Here is a 19,695-nt window from a genome sequence, read left to right as displayed (position 1 = left end):
GCTTTGGGTCGTTGTCTTGTTGGAAGATGAAATGACCCATCTTAAGATCCTTGATGGAGGAGCGGAGGTTCTTGGCCAAAATCTCCAGGTAGGCCGTGATATCCATCTTCCCATGGATGCGGACCAGATGGCCAGGCCCCTTGGCTGAGAAACAGCCCCACAGCATGATGCTGCCACCACCATGCTTGACTGTAGGGATGGTATTCTTGGGGTCGTATGCAGTGCCATCCAGTCTCCAAACGTCTCGTGTGTGGTTGGCACCAAAGATCTCGATCTTGGTCTCATCAGACCAGAGAACCTTGAACCAGTCAGTCTCAGAGTCCTCCAAGTGATCATGAGCAAACTGTAGACGAGCCTTGACATGACGCTTTGAAAGTAAAGGTAACTTACGGGCTCGTCTGGAACGGAGACCATTGCGGTGGAGTACGTTATGGTATTGACTGAAACCAATGTCCCCACTGCCATGAGATCTTCCCGGAGCTCCTTCCTTGTTGTCCTTGGGTTAGCCTTGACTCTTCGGACAAGCCTGGCCTCGGCACGGGAGGAAACTTTCAAAGGCTGTCCAGGCCGTGGAAGGCTAACAGTAGTTCCATAAGCCTTCCACTTCCGGATGATGCTCACAACAGTGGAGACAGGTAGGCCCAACTCCTTGGAAAGGGTTTTGTACCCCTTGCCAGCCTTGTGACCCTCCACGATCTTGTCTCTGATGGCCTTGGAATGCTCCTTTGTCTTTCCCATGTTGACCATGTTTGAGTGCTGTTCACAAGTTTGGGGAGGGTCTTAAATAGTCAGAAAAGGCTGGAAAAAGAGATAATTAATCCAAACATGTGTAGCTCATTGTTCTTTGTGCCTGAACTACTTCTTAACACTTTAGGGGAACCAAACAGAATTCTGGTGGGTTGAGGGGTTGAATAATAAATGACCCTCTGAAAAAACTTTTCCCAATTTAAAAAAAAATAAACAGAGAAATAACATTCTTTTTTGCTGCAGTGCATTTCACACTTCCAGGCTGATCTACTGTCCAAATGTCACAATGCCAAATTAATTCCAAATGTGTAAACCTGCTAAATCTGCAGGGGGTTGAATACTACTTGTAGGCACTGTATATATATATATATATATATATATATATATATATATATATATACATATATATATACTTTGTTTCTCCAGCAATCAGTCTAATGGTAGAGTAAAATATACCTTTTATTTATCCATTAAAAAGTTCCAGATTTCTTTAGTTACAATATTGCATACATTCAATCCCTTATGGACGACATGTTTCGACACCACGTGTCTTCCTCCAAGTCCTGGAGCCACACATATATATATATATATATATAAATATATATATATATATATATATTACATATCTCCTTTATTATATATATATCCGTCCCTTATTACACAGAGCCCTCTCTTGTTATGTGCAGTACCTGCCTTTACATATTGGATTATATAGAGCCCTGTTTTTTTATTATATACTGTCGTCTCTTAGATATATAATGCAATGACGGCTGATGGAGCATGGGAAAGCTTCTTTTTTAATGGAGGAGCTAATGGACTGGTGGTCTGGTCATCGGCTCCTCCATCAGCAGCCATTTTATATCTAACAAGAGAGGACTAAGTAATAAAAGAGGGCGCTGTGAATAACAAAAATAACAAGAATACACTATGTAAGAGACAGCACTGTACATAACAGCAGAGGAAGCTATATAATTAAGGACGGCACCATATATAACTAGAGAGGATGGTTCGTAATAAGGGACAGTATTATATATAATAAAAGGAAACTAACTAAAGATTGTGCTATACATAAGTGAGTACACTATATACTAAGGGATTGTTAGACATAAGAGTGCGCTATATACTAAGGGACTGTGCTGTACATTAGTGAGTACACTATATACTAAGGGACTGAGCTATACATAATAAGTGAGTACACTATATACTAAGGGACCGTGCTATACATAAAAAGTGACTACACTATATACTAAGGAATGGCGCTATACATATTAAGCGAGTACACTGTATACTAGGGGACTGTGCTATGTATAAGTGAGTACACTATATACTAAGGGACTGTGTTAGACATAATAAACTATAATAACGTCTTCCTCCACCTCCCCCTGTTCGTAAGTCCATTATAAATCCCCCTTCCTCCCATCCCAATCCCCCACACCCCTCATTGTCCTCCTCCCCCCGCATCCCATCATTGCCACCTCCATCATTGAACTCTCCACCACACCCCATCATTGCCCTTTCCACCTCCATCATTTCCTCCCCCACCACCCCATCATTGCCCTTTCCACCACCATCATTGCCTTTTCCCCCAACACCCCCATCATTGCCCATTCCACCACCTCCATCATTTCCTACTTCCCCACCACCCCCATTATTGCTCTTTCCACCACCATCATTGTCCTTTCAACCACCACCATCATTTCCTTTTCCCCCACCACCCCAGTCATTGTGCTTTCCACCACCTCCATCATTGCTTTCTGCCCCACCACCCTATCATTGCCCACTCCATCACTGCCATCACCCCCATCATTGCCCTCTCCACCTACACACACAGACACCCACAGCACCATTCACCTCTTTGCACGTTCCCCCGCAGCGCTACATGCACACACAGCACCACTCCCCTCTCCGCACATTTCCCACAACCGCAGCATCTCCGTTGCTGGCAGCGTCCTCTCTGGCAGAGCCGCGTGCTGAATGCTGACATCATCCAGCCACACCACTGTGTCAGTCAGACAGGAAGTGCTGGCAGGACGGATCCCTGCAGCTCCTCTCCGCTGCCATTTTCTCCTGTAGGCAGCGGAGATCGCTCTTTGACCGCCGCACATGAGGGCAATTTTGGCAGCCCCCCCCCCCCCCACGGAGCCTCAGGGCAGGAGAAACAGGCCTGATTGCCCTCATTATTAGCTGCCTTGCGTAGGGGTCCTCCATCTTCAGGCCCCCAGTGCAGCCGCCCCGTCTGCACATGCGGTATGTCTGCCCCGATGTGGTGGTAATATGTGCATCAATCCTCTCAGCTCTATTTCTAGTTCTCCTCCTCCTCTTCAATCAAAATACTCCTAAAAATACTTTCAAAACTTTATTTTTTCTATGGGAAATAGATTTTCTGTTCATATAATGATATTTTTTTTCTATTTTTAACTAAAATTTTTTTTTAAAGTGTGTCAGTATGTTTTTGGCGTGTGGGAGGATTATAAGTATTGTAGTATTCGGTTGCTATATGTGATCTGGTCATGATGTGGCGGTATTTGATCCTTGTATGTGGTATTATTCGGTCACTATGTGGTGGTAATATGTGGTCTGGTCATGATGTGGCGGTATTTGTCTCTTGTATATATTATTCGGTCACTATGTGGTGGTAATATGTGGTCTGGTCATGATGTGGTGGTATTTGTCTCTTGTAAATATTATTCGGTCACTATGTGGTGGTAATGTGTGGTCTGGTCATGATGTGGCGGTATTTGTTTCTTGTATATATTATTCGGTCACTATGTGGTGGTAATATGTGGTCTTGTCATGATGTGGTGGTATGGTATTTGTCTCTTGTAAATATTATTCGGACACTATGTGGTGGTAATATGTGGTCTGGTCATGATGTGGTGGTATTTGTCTCTTGTAAATATTATTCGGTCACTATGTGGTGGTAATGTGTGGTCTGGTCATGATGTGGCGGTATTTGTTTCTTGTATATATTATTCGGTCACTATGTGGTGGTAATATGTGGTCTGGTCACGATGTGGTGGTATTTGTCTCTTGTAAATATTATTCGGTCACTATGTGGTGGTAATATGTGGTCTGGTCATGATGTGGTGGTATTTGTTTCTTGTATATATTATTCGGTCACTATGTCGTGGTAACATGTGGCAATGAGACTGGACATGAAGGTACATGCAGGGCAAGAAGGGGAAAGCTCTGTTACTTTTAAGCGCTTCTTCCTTGTGTTTAGTGGTTTCTTAACAAAAACAGGCAAGCTGTTGGTAATGACTCCCACTCCTGCAGGTGCATATAGCTTCTCAGTCACACATTTAGCAGGATCCTAACATTTTTTTTATATACATTTCTGGCAAATTGGGATCTGAGCAGGAGAGGGGGCACTTTACATCCTGCACATGAGTGGGTGTGGCCAGGACCTGTAAACTCCCTATATGATAGCTACACATGGAGGTGGCGGGTGATCCCTTTAACCCTTCAGGTGCCAGTGGCACAGCAGCACCAGTGTTTCCCGTTGTCAGCGCACGCTTTGCAGCCCTACAGTCCACGCTCATCCTGACACATGAAGTTCTATAGTTTATTAGTTTTGAGACAAAACTACAATCGTAGTAGGTGCAGTAAAAACTACAGTTCCCAGCATGCCTGGCGCAGCCGCACATGCGCAGATCAGTGTCGAAAAGAAAGTAGCGCGCGCTGTTTGTTGAGTTGCTGCTGCAGGGGAGGAATGGAGCTGGAGTTCGTGAAGTGTGAGGAGGAGGAGAGGACGAGGGCGGCCCTGGGCCGTACAGCCGCCAGTATCACACGCTCCTTCACACGCTCCTCGTTTGGGGATGAAGATGGGCGCAGCCGGAGCGGGAGTGAGGAAGCGCTGCGCGAGGTGAGACCGGGCCCACGTGATCAGCGGTGCAGTGACGTCACGCTGCATGTTGTTCTTCTGGTCATGTGACAATAATACGATCTAATGACGTAATCAGACCACAGCACTGTACACGTCATGTGGAGGACAGGTGTAATACCTGAGAACATGTCCGGCGCGGTGCAGATACTATGTCCGATAGTGTGCACGATGAGAAGTTATTGTGTCAGAGCAAGAGGGAGAACTGTGAGGTTTATGTAAAGAGAGGTTTATTGGGAAAGTGCAGATACAGGAAGGATTAGCGGGAAGATCCCGGTCCTAACGGTACAGAGAGGATTAATGGGAAGATCCCGGTCCTAACGGTACAGAGAGGATTAATGGGAAGATCCCGGTCCTAACGGTACAGAGAGGATTAATGGGAAGAGCCCGGTCCTAACGGTACAGAGAGGATTAATGGGAAGATCCCGGTCCTAACGGTACAGAGAGGATTAATGGGAAGATCCCGGTCCTAACGGTACAGAGAGGATTAATGGGAAGATCCCGGTCCTAACGGTACAGAGAGGATTAATGGTAAGATCTCGGTCCTAACGGTACAGAGAGGATTAATGGGAAGATCCCGGTACTAACTGTACAGAGAGGATTAATGGGAAGATCCCGGTACTAACTGTACAGAGAGGATTAATGGGAAGATCCCGGTCCTAACGGTCCAGAGAGGATTAATGGGAAGATCCCGGTACTAATGGTACAGAGAGGGTTAATGGGAAGATCCCGGTCCTAACGGTACAGAGAGGATTAATGGGAAGATCCCGGTCCTAACGGTACAGAGAGGGTTAATGGGAAGATCCCGGTCCTAACGGTACAGAGAGGATTAATGGGAAGATCCCAGTCCTAACGGTACAGAGAGGATTAATGGGAAGATCCCGGTACTAATGGTACAGAGAGGATAAATGGGAAGATCCCGGTATTAACGGTACAGAGAGGGTTAATGGGAAGATCCCGATACTAATGGTGCACAGAGGATTAATGGGAAGATCCCGGTACTAATGGTGCAGAGAGGATTAATGGGAAGATCCCTGTACTAATGGTACAGAGAGGATTAATGGGAAGATCCCGGTCCTAACGGTACAGAGAGGGTTAATGGGAAGATCCCGGTCCTAACGGTACAGAGAGGATTAATGGGAAGATCCCAGTCCTAACGGTACAGAGAGGATTAATAGGAAGATCCCGGTCCTAACGGTACAGAGAGGATTAATGGGAAGATCCTGGTACTAACAGTACAGAGAGGATTAATGGGAAGATCCTGGTACTAACAGTACAGAGAGGATTAATGGGAAGATCCCGGTACTAACGGTACAGAGTGGATTAATAGGAAGATCCCGATACTAATGGTACAGAGAGGATTAATGGGAAGATCCCGGTCCTAACGGTACAGAGAGGATTAATGGGAAGATCCTGGTACTAACAGTACAGAGAGGATTAATGGGAAGATCCTGGTACTAACAGTACAGAGAGGATTAATGGGAAGATCCCGGTACTAACGGTACAGAGTGGATTAATAGGAAGATCCCGATACTAATGGTACAGAGAGGATTAATGGGAAGATCCCGGTCCTAACGGTACAGAGAGGGTTAATGGGAAGATCCCGGTCCTAACGGTACAGAGAGGATTAATGGGAAGATCCCAGTCCTAACGGTACAGAGAGGATTAATAGGAAGATCCCGGTCCTAACGGTACAGAGAGGATTAATGGGAAGATCCTGGTACTAACAGTACAGAGAGGATTAATGGGAAGATCCAGGTACTAACAGTACAGAGAGGATTAATGGGAAGATCCCGGTACTAACGGTACAGAGTGGATTAATAGGAAGATCCCGGTACTAACGGTACAGAGTGGATTAATAGGAAGATCCCGGTACTAACGGTACAGAGAGGATTAATAGGAAGATCCGGTACTAACGGTACAGAGAGGATTAATGAGAAGATCCCGGTACTAACGGTACAGAGAGGATTAATAGGAAGATCCCAGTCCTAACGGTACAGAGAGGATTAATGAGAAGATCCGGTACTAACGGTACAGAGAGGATTAATGAGAAGATCCGGTACTAACGGTACAGAGAGGATTAATGAGAAGATCCGGTACTAACGGTACAGAGAGGATTAATGAGAAGATCCCGATCCTGCCAGTACCAGAAAATGTGGGAATCGGAAGAAACAGACTTGCTGTCATTGCCCCTTGGATAGAGCCAGGCCATGGAGCCCCCTCTCTTCCCCCGAGTCGTGCAGCCAGTAGCCCACCATGGCTGGGTGGAGTTCAGTCCTCGCTTCCCCCTGTGATTTGTTTGTGTAGTGATTAAATTTCTCTGAGATTTTTATTGTAGGAACAGAAAAATAAAAATGACAGAACAGGATTCGTTACTTGGGGGGTCTGCACTGACTGTGATGGGGGAGGAGATCTGTGGGCTTTCTGTCATATGGCGCAGCCAATCACTGGCCTCAGCGGTGATGTTAGCAATGATTGTCTGCAGTGGTCATGTGCACATGATCAGCCCTTATTTTATTCCCAATGCTCCCCTGAGTCATATGGGCCTTTTTAGTTTGTGCCAATCTTATATTTTTTTTACCAATAGGGTGTGGCCCAGAGGTCAGTAATGCAGAGGACACCCCCAAAAAGTCCTGTCAGCCACGGCCCCTTCATAAAGACCACAAAAATTGGCACAGTCTTACTGTATGGGATAGAGCTCACCCATTAGGACAGACCAGCGCATTATATCTTTACTGGTGACTAATGGGCACTTCTTATATTTACTGAACGTATTGTTTATTATTTACCAATAAAGAATAATAGTTAAAAGATTGTAGTTTTTTTTATTTTGGGGGGAATTTTAATTCTTAGAGTAACCAGAACAGCCATAATCCAGTAGCATTCAGTAAGGTGGATCGATGTAGGCAAAATTCTCTCCAGTCGTTATTACTGTCTCCTTATTCTGTTTTCACAGCATATGATTCGCCTCGCTGACCTGAATCCATACATCCTGTGCTCAATATGCCAGGGTTACTTCATCGATGCCACTACCATAACCGAATGCCTGCATACATGTAAGTACTGTGCTGAAATACATAGTGATATGGCGTCCGCTACGCTTATCTCTGTCTCATACGGAGTATATGGACACTATGCGTCTCAGGGACGACCCTTCCCCTTCATCAGGTAAATATACAGAGTACATGGGCCACCTATTTAAAAGGGTTGCCCACTAATAGACAAGCCCAGCTTATCAGGAGCCCAATTAAAATAATAACAGTGTATACTCGCTTGCTGCGGTGGCGCTGTTTTGGCACTGTCGGCACTGCTGTTCCTGGTGGTGACGTGACTTGTTGTGTCACTTGTCATGAGCGGCCGCTTGTCAGCTGCAACTCATCAATATATCATCAGGGCGGATGGAAAATTAAAGGCTGCAGTTGACAAGTGACACAAGTCACATCACCACCAGGAACAGCCGTGCCGGAACGGTGCCGATGCCGCAGGTGAATATATAGTTTTTGTTTTAATTGGCTTCTAAATCGAATAAGCAGGAATTTTCAGGTAGTGGACCACCCCTTTAAATGGGTGGTCCATATTCTCTGTATACTTACCTGATGAAGGGGAAGGGCCGGGCCACTCCTGAAATTCATATTGTCCATATACTACGTATGAGATGCCTAAATATCACTATGTATGAAACCCTTTAAATTAGGCAACATATAAAATGTAATATAAAAATATTTTAAATTAGCTGAATTTGGACTCTATGGTAATGTTTCTTTTTGTTTTTGTTCCAGTTTGTAAAAGCTGTATTGTGCAGCACTTCTATTACAATAATCGGTGTCCGAAATGCAATGTTATAGTGCATCAAACACAGCCGCTTTATAATATCAGGTGGGTGTTATTGCTGCTTTGATATAATTATTCTAAGAAATAGAAACTCATTCAGATGGCGATGATTCACATAAGAGGTCTATGGGTCTGTTCAAATGTCCATGTTTTATGTATGAGACAGAAAAGATGATTGTCTAAAATGATGGTAGTCTCACGTTGGAGGCCATCCTGAACCATGAGCTATGGAGCCTGAAAGTCAAAAGTTCAAAACAATGTTACCCTTCTGCTGGTCGCTGTAAGCATGCAGCAATAGAACACCCCCAACCACAATAATTTAGTTTTCTCAGTGTGTGACGTGCAAGGATGTAGATCTGACCTCCTAGTCTAACCTCCTGCAGGATTAGGAAGTGTTGGGAGATTAGAGCACAAATGTAACGCCTTTCAGATAAGGTCCCTTTGGAGAGATGGGCAGCACAGCTGAGTTTAGCTGTGTCACATTACAAATCCTTCTATCAGATCTGCTGTACTGTCCTTCATTTCACACTGGATGACCAGAGATAGGTCACACTTATGTGCACTGTGCTCAAAGCAACTAACTTTTGAGCACAACAGAAGTAAGTATGATTACTGACTCATCTCCAGACAACAGGGTGTGAGGGACGTGGCAGTACAAGAAAGCTGATCATGCTATGAAAGGAGGAAAGCTAATGGAAGGGTTTGTAATGTGAGCTGTGCTAACCCTACCCTCACATGGACCTTATCTGAAAGGTGTTCTATAATCTCCCAGCACTTCCTAATCATGCAGAGGGTTAGACCAGGGGACCAGCGCTGTATCCTTGCATGTCACACACTGAGAAACTTAAGTTATGATGGGTCATGATCTTCTTTCAGTTTTTTGCTACCTGCTTATGATTGGGCAGCATCCTACAGGAGGAAGAAGTACATGCCCCCAGTGAAAACTGTTTGATACAACCCACTTGTCTTAACAAAAGTTAACTCATTTGGTGCCAAATACTTTGTTTATTATCTCTAGAGAGAAACATAAAAAAAAAAATAAGTGTTTCATTCTTCTCTGCAGCCTGTATTACATCGTGTGTCTAGTTCAGGGGTGGGGAACCTTTTTACAGCCGGGGGCCACTTGGAAATTTCTACCATCATCCGGGGGCCACATAAAAATGATCACCTTGAAAATTACCCCGGTATATTTAGCCAAACAATTAATTACGGTAACTCACCCTTAATGTGACGGCTGGAGCTGTTTCTCTTTGGTGCAGCTGTGATGTTAGGTGATGCTGATCATGTTGCTTCTCACAGCTGCTTTTCCAGGGGTGGCACGAAGATCACTGGGCACAGAAATCACAGGGGGGGGGGGCACAAAGATCAAAGGTGGGCACATAGCTGGAGGGGACAGAGATCACAAGGGGCACAGATCACATGGGAGCACAAATATCACAGGAGGTACATAGCAGAGGTGCACAGGGGGGCACATAGGTCACAGGGGTCACATAGATCACAGGAGGGCACAAAGCTTGGAGTCACAGAGATCACAGGGATGCACATAGTTGGGGGGCACAGAGATCACAGGGGGGACATATAGCTGGAGGGCACAGAAATCACAGGGGGCATATAGCTGGAGAGCACAGAAATAACGGGGCACAAAGAACAAAGGAAGGTATATAGCAGGGGGGGCACAGAAATCATGGAGGGGCACATAGCTGAAGGGGACAGAGATCACAGGGGGCTCAGATCACATGGGAGCACAAATATTGCAGGGGGTACATAGCAGGGGGGCACAGGGATGCACATAGCTGGGGGCACAGAGATCACAGGGGGCATATAGCTAGAGAGCACAGAGATCACAGGGGGCATATAGCTGGAGGGGCAGAGAGATCACAGGGAACAAAGATCACAGGGGGGAACATAGCTGGGGGCACAGAGATCACAGGGGGCATAATAGCTGGAGGGCACATAAATCACGGGGTACACAGCATGGGGCAGGGATCACAGCAGGGGCACAGAGATGACATGGGGGCACAGCTGAGAGGCACAGAGATAACAGGGGCTTATAGTTGGGGGAGCACAGAGCTCATATTGGGGCACATAGTGGGGGGGCACAGAGATCACAGGGGGCACATAGCTGAGGGGCACAAGGATCACAGGAGGGGCACAGAGATGATATGGGGGCACATAGCTGGGAGGCACAGAGATGACAGGGGGCTTATAGTTGGGGGAGGAAAGACATCATATTAAGGCACATAGCGGGGCGGAACAGATTACAGTGGGCACATACAGTTGTGGCCAAAAGTATTGACACCCCTGCAATTCCGTCAGATAATACTCAGTTTCTTTCTGAAAATGATTGCAATCACAAATTCTTTGGTATTATTATCTTCATTTAATTTGTCTTAAATGAAAAACACAAAACAGAATGAAGCAAAAAGCAAAACATTGATCATTTCACACAAAACTCCAAAAATGGGCCAGACAAAAGTATTGGCACCCTCAGCCTAATACTTGGTTGCACAACCTTTAGCCAAAATAACTGCGACCACCCGCTTCCGGTAACCATCAATGAGTTTCTTACAATGCTCTGCTGGAATTTTAGACCATTCTTCTTTGGCAAACTGCTCCAGGTCCCTGATATTTGAAGGGTGCCTTCTCCAAACTGCCATTTTTAGATCTCTGCACAGGTGTTCTATGGGATTCAGGTCTGGATTCATTGCTGGCCACCTTAGAAGTCTCCAGTGTTTTCTCTCAAACCATTTTCTAGTGCTTTTTGAAGTGTGTTTTGGGTCATTGTCCTGGTGGAAGACCCATGACCTCTGAGGGAGACCCAGCTTTCTCACACTGGGCCCTACATTATGCTGCAAAATTTGTTGGTAGTCTTCAGACTTCATAATGCCATGCACACGGTCAAGCAGTCCAGTGCCAGAGGCAGCAAAGCAACCCCAAAACATCAGGGAACCTCCGCCATGTTTGACTGTAGGGACCGTGTTCTTTTCTTTGAATGCCTTTTTTTTTCTCCTGTAAACTCTATGTTGATGCCTTTGCCCAAAAAGCTCTACTTTTGTCTCATCTGACCAGAGAACATTCTTCCAAAATGTTTTAGGCTTTTTCAGGTAACTTTTGGCCAACTCCAGCCTGGCTTTTTTTATGTCTCGGGGTAAGAAGTGGAGTCTTCCTGAGTCTCCTACCATACAGTCCCTTTTCATTCAGACGCCGACGGATAGTACGGGTTGACACTGTTGTACCCTCGGACTGCAGGGCAGCTTGAACTTGTTTGGATGTTAGTCGAGGTTCTTTATCCAACATCCGCACAATCTTGTGTTGAAATCTCTTGTCAATTTTTCTTTTCCGTCCACATCTAGGGAGGTTAGCCACAGTGCCATGGGCTTTAAACTTCTTGATGACACTGCGCACGGTAGACACAGGAACATTCAGGTCTTTGGAGATGGACGTGTAGCCTTGAGATTGCTCATGCTTCCTCACAATTTGGTTTCTCAAGTCCTCAGACAGTTCTTTGGTCTTCTTTCTTTTCTCCATGCTCAATGTGGTACACACAAGGACACAGGACAGAGGTTGAGTCAACTTTAATCCATGTCAACTGGCTGCAAGTGTGATATAGTTATTGCCAACACCTGTTAGGTGCCACAGGTAAGTTACAGGTGCTGTTAATTACACTAATTAGAGAAGCATCACATGATTTTTCGAACAGTGCCAATACTTTTGTCCACCCCCTTTTTATGTTTGGTGTGGAATTATATCCAATTTGGCTTTAGGACAATTCTTTTTGTGTTTTTTTCATTTAAGACAAATTAAATGAAGATAATAATACCAGAGAATTTGTGTTTGCAATCATTTTCAGGAAGAAACTGAGTATTATCTGACAGAATTGCAGGGGTGTCAATACTTTTGGCCACAACTGTAGCTGAGAGACACAGATCACCTGCCAGCACAGAGATCGCTCTGCACTCTCTGGCAGCAGCTCCTCTTCTGGACCGGGACAGGAAAGCATTCAGCTTTGTCGCTGCGTTGAACGCAACATGTTGCATTTTGTTGCGGTCGGCGTAGGGTCAAAACGATGCATGCAGAGGCATCCACATACATCCTCATGGCCTGCGTACCCAATGTTAAAGATGGGGTACGCAGGATGCATGCAGACGTAGGCGGAGCTCAAGGAAGGCGCGGCAGTGGGCGGGGCTTAACAGAGGACGAAGAAGGCTGCCATCCGCAGCCCTGCCGAACGCTAGTGTGAAAATAGCTTAATCCTTATAGATTCAGTAGGAATGAACAGAATCCGTTGTGTTTGGTGCCATCTTCTAAGATTAAAGTGTCTGTCACTGGCATATAGTATATGGGAAATGCCGACCTGTTTCTGTTGCACCCGGAATAATTGTGTAATCTTTTATTTTTTAGGTTGGATAGACAACTGCAGGACCTAGTCTTCAAATTAGTCGTCAATTTAGAAGATCGTGAGTGTTTCTTTTCACTTTACTTAAAATTATATACTGTAAAATCTACAGCAACATGTATGTCTGATGCAGATTATTCTGTGGATTTTTACTTATTTTATTGCAGCTGATTCTTCCGTGCAGTGAGCGTAGTCACTAATGTGCTGTCTGTATTAGTGATGAGCGAGTGTACTCGTTGCTCGGGTGGTCTCTGAGTATTTGTGACTGCTCGGAGATTTAGTTTTCATCGCCGCTGCAGATGAATGACTTACAGCTGCTAGCCAGCCTGAGTACATGTGGGGGTTGCCTGGTTGCTAGGTAATCCCCACATGTAATCAAGCTGGCTAATAGCTGTAAATCATTCAGCTGAGGCGATGAAAACGAAATCTCCAAGCAGTTACAAATACTCGGAGACCACCCGAGCAACGAGTACACTCGCTCATCACTAATTTGTATCCGCCACGCGTCTGTACTCCAGAGTCGCATACATTCATATCACCATTTTTTTTTTTTAGGAATGGTTGTGTTTGCATTATATTCATTATGACTTTTCCATTATTAGTCAAATTATTTAGTCTTCATCACTTTTTATGTTTACTTGCTTGTTGTTGTGGTTTCATTTTCCTGATGTTTTCAGCTAATTTATCATTAAGACTTTTTAAGATACCGCAAACTTTTCCTGAATTGAACTATAGTGAAAGTTCAAAATCTGTCTTTTTTTTTTTTCTTTTTTTTTTGGAGGAGGGTGTTACCATGTTACTCAAATAAGGGCCAAAGAAACAAAAATACAATTCTTTGATTTTCAAACAAATTTATCAAACATCATCTGCTATTTGATAAAGTAGCTTTACCACGACTTGGCACCTATCAACACTGCCGAAAGTACCAATACCTGGTTTACAAACAGCAGTATCACTGTGCTAGATTGGCCAGCAAACTCACCTGACCTTAACCCCATAGAGAATCCATGGAGTATTGTTGTCAAGAGGAAGATGAGAGACCCCAGACCCAACAATGCAGACGAGCTGAAGGCTGCTATCAAAGCAACCTGGGCTTCCATAACCCCTCAGCAGTGCCACAGGCTGATCGCCTCCATGCCATGCCGCATTGATGCAGTAATTGATGCCAAAGGAGCCCCGAACAAGTATTGAGTGCATTTACTAAACATACATTTCAGTAGGCCAACATTTCAGATTTTAAAATCATTTTTCAAGCTGGTGTTATAAAGTATTCTAATTCACTGAGATAATGACTTTGGGTTTTCGTTGGCTGTAAGCCATAATCATCAACAATAACAGAAATAAACACTTGAAATAGATCACTCTGTTTGTAATGACACTATATAATATATGAGTTTCACTTTTTGTATCGAAGAACTGAAATAAATTAACTTTTTGATGATATTCTAATTTTGTGAGAAGCACCTGTAGATGTTATCACTTCTCATACAATGTAAAATATAGAGATACAGTTTATGATTTTTTTTCTTTTAGGTGAGAAAAATCAAATGTATGATTTCTACAGAGAAAGGGGTCTTGAGGTGCCTAAACCTGGTGAGTGATGAGCATTTTTGCACCAGACTGAATTATTTTTCTGCACCACTCTTATTATTTTTACTTTATACTTTACTACTACTACTATCATGTGTATTGTTTTTATTTCTTTCTACATTTATTCTATTTCTCTTTATACACAGTAGTGCCACATTCTGTGTCCACTGGTCGAGGGAGACAAAAGAAACCTTTTGGTCCTTTATTCCAGATTCCACCAGAACTAGATGTGTCCCTTCTTCTGGAATTTATTGGGTGAGTAAACTTTTTTTTTTCTCATTTATTTTATTACATCATTATTTTATTTATTTTGTGTTGCGGGGTAAGTAATATGTTCTAGTCTATGAATGACATGTCTAACACCGTTAAAGGGAGTCTCTTTGCACAGAAGTTTGTGAGGATATAGCTCCCATTAAAATCTCACTATTACGGCTCCTGTAGACTTCCGTGAAACTCGGTCAAAGCACGGACTGTCTCCGGACCTCCTGACCTGAACGTGATGGCCTCTCAGACATGTATGAGACTGTCCAATTCGGGTCGGGTGACCCACGAGCAGTCCATGCATTGCTTTGCACATTGTGCTTACACTGAGTTCCATGGACGTTTGTAGGGACCCGTATTTACAAGTACAGGGTGAAGGCGGTCAGGAAATATGAATGATGATTTTGCAGCCAGTACACATACCTGAGGATGAAGCAGATTGATTGACGGTAATAATGACATTGAAGCCTCTATAGCAGGGGGTTATGTCTCTGTCATATTTCTGCTGCATACTTAAAGAGCCCTGCTTATGGGTATTTTTGTTGAGTTTTCAGTGCAGAAACTGAGCAGTACTTCCAAGTTTATGAAAAGCATTTCTGCTTGGAAAAACTCTGTGTGCGCACAATTTTTGGATTGTCGTTTCTGCTTCCTTTCTGCAGAAACTGAAGTTCAGTCAAATATGCTGGGGCAACCTGGGTGTGGCCACAAAGCTGTTTTGCATGCCCTGCCTCCCTCACTGGTGATTGACAGCACTGGCTGCTCCAAAATTTCTCTATACTTGTGTAAGCAGGATGCAGTGACAACAAGAGGGCAGAGCAAGGGTTAACAAATATAACAGTTTTAATTTAACAGAGGGTTAACTCCTCGCAGGGAGGTGCTGGGTTAAATGGGGAGAATAAGAGTCCAATTGTAAAGGATATGCAGAGCTAAGTAACAATGAATCAAATAATGGCAGTTCTTGTGAATGCTGCTGTCGAGTCAATTTCGCCGGTGGCTGGCGCGGTGCAGCTGGTAACGATGGTCCGTCTTCTGGCAGCAGCTGTCAGTGTCCAGTACCTTCCGCTGAGCCCCTAGTCCATGATCCTATGCGGCCGGTGCACGATCAGGGTCTCCCATGGGCGGGAAGGTATATGCTGGTAAGGTGGGCTGAAAACGTCTGTCGAATACCCGGGTCTCTCTTTGCAGCACGTGCGCTGTACTCAAGGTCACGAAGCACATGGCACCTTGCTCTCTGCCAGCTATCGGGCCCACTGCACTTCTCTCTCTGTGCTGCGCACTGCCTGTTCCAGCCGAGTCTGTAGCGCCGACAACAGCTGGCGCGACGTTTCTCCAAAAAGCTCCTGTAGACTACGGTCCGACGACGAGGGCAGCAGTGAACAGTCCTGAACTCTGCCCTGGCTCTTAGGCTGAAGTGCGGCGCTTAGCTGAACAGGGCTCCCGGCTCTTTTCTTATTACTGCGGTGGGCTCCGGCAGCGTCCCGGCATTGGATCGGCCGCGTGTCATTGTGGCCCGGCTGCGCACCCCCCGGAGCTTGCTGAGCGCACACCTTACCTCTGTCATGCCAGCAGGAAACTGCTCGACGCTGCGCGCGCTTTTACTTATAACCACGCCCCCAGCTTCCTGGGCAGGGAACCTGTCCGGGCATTTTTGCATTCCCCCAGACAACTTGAGACGCAGCCTCAGCAGTTCCAGACCCGGTCTGGCACAGGTACCCGCAGTCCAGTCTTCCTCCCTACACTCCCCCTCTCCTTATCTCACCATTCCACGGGCGAGGACTCTTTGTGCCCCTTTATGTTCTTTGGAGGTGGGCCCAGATGCCCACAGTTTTTCCACCGATTTCTGCCTCTCTTGCACTTAATTTTGCCAAAGAAAATTTATTCTGTGTATATTGCAGGGGCGGAACACCAGTGTAGTCACACTGAGCATTTTGAGGCAGCTTTTGAAACTTCTCGTCAGGAGTACTCAGAACTTCAGGTTTCTCATACAGAATTTCGACATCGGGTTGTTCTCCATGGCATTCAATATCCTCCTCCACTAGGTCACCTGACTGCACTTCATCAGGCCGCAGCTCTCGGTTTTCTCCAGCATCACAGCCATCCAGAACATGGAGTGACACCCTCATACTCGGTACCTCCTTCAGCTGCGTTAGTGTGCTGTCCTCAACACCTGACTGTGCACTAGGTGTGAGTTCTACCTCCGCCTCTTTGCTGGGGCCGCCGTCATCTTCAACTTCCATGCTCTTGGGTAATGCAGAAATCTTGCTGCAGGCAAATGACACCGTCTCCCTCACTTCTCGGTGGCCGACGCCATGGCTCTGCCTTGCTCTGGGTGAGGTTCCCCTCCGCTCACCGTATCATTTCTTCCAGTTGCGGCGTTCTCTCCAGTGAGCATGACTTTCGGAAGGGTGAGAAAATCTTCGCCGTCGGCTGTCTCATGTAGGGCAACTTCTTGACAGTGTCCTGTTTTTCCACAAGTCCAACACTCACTTCTGCGCATGTCTGGGGGGCCCTTCGGTTATAGGATTAGTTTCTGGGGCTGCTGCAGGAGTTTCTCTTACGCTCCGTGTCTCTCCTCTAACGTCTCTTATCCCTTGCCGTAAGTTACCCCAGCTTGTGGGATTTGACTTCAAGGCAGCAGCAAGGGCTTCTTTTAGGCTCCCTATTTCTGCCCTCACTTTTCGCATTTCCCTCCGTATTTCACTGGTCCACGCAGGCTCTGCCGCGTTCGGGGTAGGTACTTTGCTGCTCCTGACCATCCCTGCCAAGGCTGCGGTCCCCTGCTCCTGTTCCCTTATGCACGCTTCGGCCCCAATTTCTGAGAAAGTCATACGCCGCCGAGCACGCAGGCGCTCCCGCAAAACTTGTTTAAGCAGCTCATCTGTAAAGTCTGCTGTTGTGAATTCTGCTTTTGGGTTCCCTCCGGTGGTAGTAGGTGGTAATGCAGTTGTCCCTGGGTTGCAGTCCTGGTCAGGTGTGTCTGCTGATTGCAGTTCTGACTGGGGTATTTAGGCGTGCAGGATTCATTAGTCCTTGCCAGTTGGCAATTGTTGTTGGGAGGTGTTGGACCTCTGCCTGGTTCCTCCTGCCTTTCTGCCAAAGCAGCAAAGATAAGTGTCTGGTTTCTTTTTCTGTGGCACACATGCTGTGTGCTTCACAATTCAGTGCTATTCTTGCGTTTTCTTGTCCAGCTTAGATTGTGTCAGTATTTTCTCAGTCTTGTTGGATTCTCTGGAGTGGCAGATATACATTCCATGTCTTTAGTTAGATTGTGGAACTTTTTGTATTATCTGCTGTGGATATTTTTGGAAGGGTTTTAATACTGACCGCCTAGTAATCTGTCCTATCCTTTCCTATTTAGCTAGAGTGGCCTCTTTTGCTAAATCCTGTTTTCTACCTGCGTGTGTCTATTCTTCTCCTACTCACAGTCATTATTTGTGGGGGGCTGCCTATCCTTTGGGGGTCTGCTCTGAGGCAAGGTAGCATTCCTATTTCCATCTATAGGGGTATTTAGTCCTCCGGCTGTGTCGAGGTGTCTAGGGAGTGTTAGGCACACCCCACGGCTACTTCTAGTTGCGGTGTTAGTTCAGGATTTGCGGTCAGTACAGGTTCCACCGACTCCAGAGAAAGTTTCATGCGGCTTCAAGGTCACCGGATCATAACAGTCTGCCACTAGCTGGTCTCTCAGAATTATATCAGGAGGCCCTACGTCTACGTCATCCCGCTAAGGCTACGTTCACATTAGCGTTGCGTCGGGCGCAGGTTCCGCGACGCATGCGTCCCTATATTTAACATGAGGGCGCATGGGCATGCGTTGTCTCACGTTTTGTGACGCATGCGTCATTTTGGGCACATGCGTCAGGGCGCAGAGGACGCTGCATGTTGCATTTTTTTTGCGCCTAAAATCAAGCCAAAATTGGACGCATGCGTCACAAAGCGATGCGTTTTGCATGCGTTGTGCGTTGCGTCGCCGACGCAATGCCCAACAACGCAAATGTGAACGTAGCCTTAGCGATTGCAGCGTGAATCTCCTGCAGCGCATTCATGTATTGGGTCACCCACTTCCCCTACCTTTGGACACGGCTAAACAGGCGCATGCGCAATTCTCTGACATCTGTGGAATCTCCATGCATCTCCTCTAATATTTGGAACACCTTGTCGAAGGTATCTTGAGGAGGCCGGAACATGACGGAGCTTCTCGCCTCTCCGTCCAGCACCATTATTGCAATCTCTGCTGCCTTCACAGGGGTCATGGGGTGCATCCTCAACATACCCCTGACTCACTCAGTCCAGTCCCACAGCAGAGCATTGCTCCCTGTGAACTTTTGGGAAGTTGCTCAACAATGTCCACAGCGGTATATTGGCTCTTGGGGCACCCCTGGCCGCTTGGCCTGTCACTTCCATGCCTGTGGACTCCATCCTTTCAACAAAAAACTTCTGGAAACTCTCCAATCCTTTGGGGGTTTTTTAGGAGGAGGAGTTTTTTTTTCCCCTGAAGCTGTTTTGAATATTTTTTTCCCTTTTGACTTGACAGTGCACAGTGTGGAGTGGTTTCCTTCAGGATCCTGCACTTTTTTTCCTACACTTTTTCAGGAATTCCTAAAGAGGATGATTCAGTATTTAGGAGAACCTGCATTTTTTTACATAGACCTATCAATTAACTATTCCACTATTAGGCTTCGTTCAGAGGTCAGTTGTTCACTTCCCAGTTCAGTCAGTGGTTTTCACAGATAGAACTCGCACTGATCATTGTCTATCAAGCTGTTAACACGTCCTTCTATTTTTGCAGACCGAGTGGTCCACGGAGAAATGTCTGATTTTTGATCCTTGTCATGGATCAGTCTCGTCAATGCAAATCTGGGTCCATGAAAATATCCTTTAGCTTTCAGATGCTGTTTTTCATGGACTGATGGAAACCTCTATCAATGTATTGTTGTTTTTTAACTGATGAAACTCAGATGATAAAAAAATGACAGACTGAAGAAAATCT

The 19,695-nt window shown here is 45.6% G+C and overlaps 1 protein-coding gene across 4 annotated transcripts in view; it reads left to right on the top strand.

Annotated features, from left to right (window-relative positions):
• Nucleotides 1-4,255: 4,255 nt before the first annotated feature.
• Nucleotides 4,256-19,695, top strand: part of PCGF6 (polycomb group ring finger 6) — a 46,983-nt gene continuing 31,543 nt past the window's right edge. The window contains exons 1-6 of one of the 4 annotated variants that reach the window (XM_077258676.1): nucleotides 4,256-4,612; nucleotides 7,587-7,686; nucleotides 8,410-8,506; nucleotides 12,863-12,918; nucleotides 14,391-14,450; nucleotides 14,594-14,702. In XM_077258676.1, coding sequence (XP_077114791.1) covers nucleotides 4,298-4,612; nucleotides 7,587-7,686; nucleotides 8,410-8,506; nucleotides 12,863-12,918; nucleotides 14,391-14,450; nucleotides 14,594-14,702 — 737 coding nt within the window. In that variant the 5' untranslated portion in view covers nucleotides 4,256-4,297. Of the gene's footprint in view, nucleotides 4,613-4,698; nucleotides 4,838-7,586; nucleotides 7,687-8,409; nucleotides 8,507-12,862; nucleotides 12,919-14,390; nucleotides 14,451-14,593; nucleotides 14,703-19,695 lie in introns of those variants that run through there. The other 3 variants (XM_077258674.1, XM_077258675.1, XM_077258677.1) reach the window with 3 other exon arrangements.

The sequence above is a fragment of the Ranitomeya variabilis genome, chromosome 4 (assembly GCF_051348905.1).
Source record: "Ranitomeya variabilis isolate aRanVar5 chromosome 4, aRanVar5.hap1, whole genome shotgun sequence".
Classification (NCBI taxonomy): Eukaryota; Metazoa; Chordata; class Amphibia; order Anura; family Dendrobatidae; genus Ranitomeya; species Ranitomeya variabilis.
The sequence above is the reverse complement of the archived record's forward strand: the minus strand, read 5'-3'. Positions and strand labels throughout refer to the sequence as shown.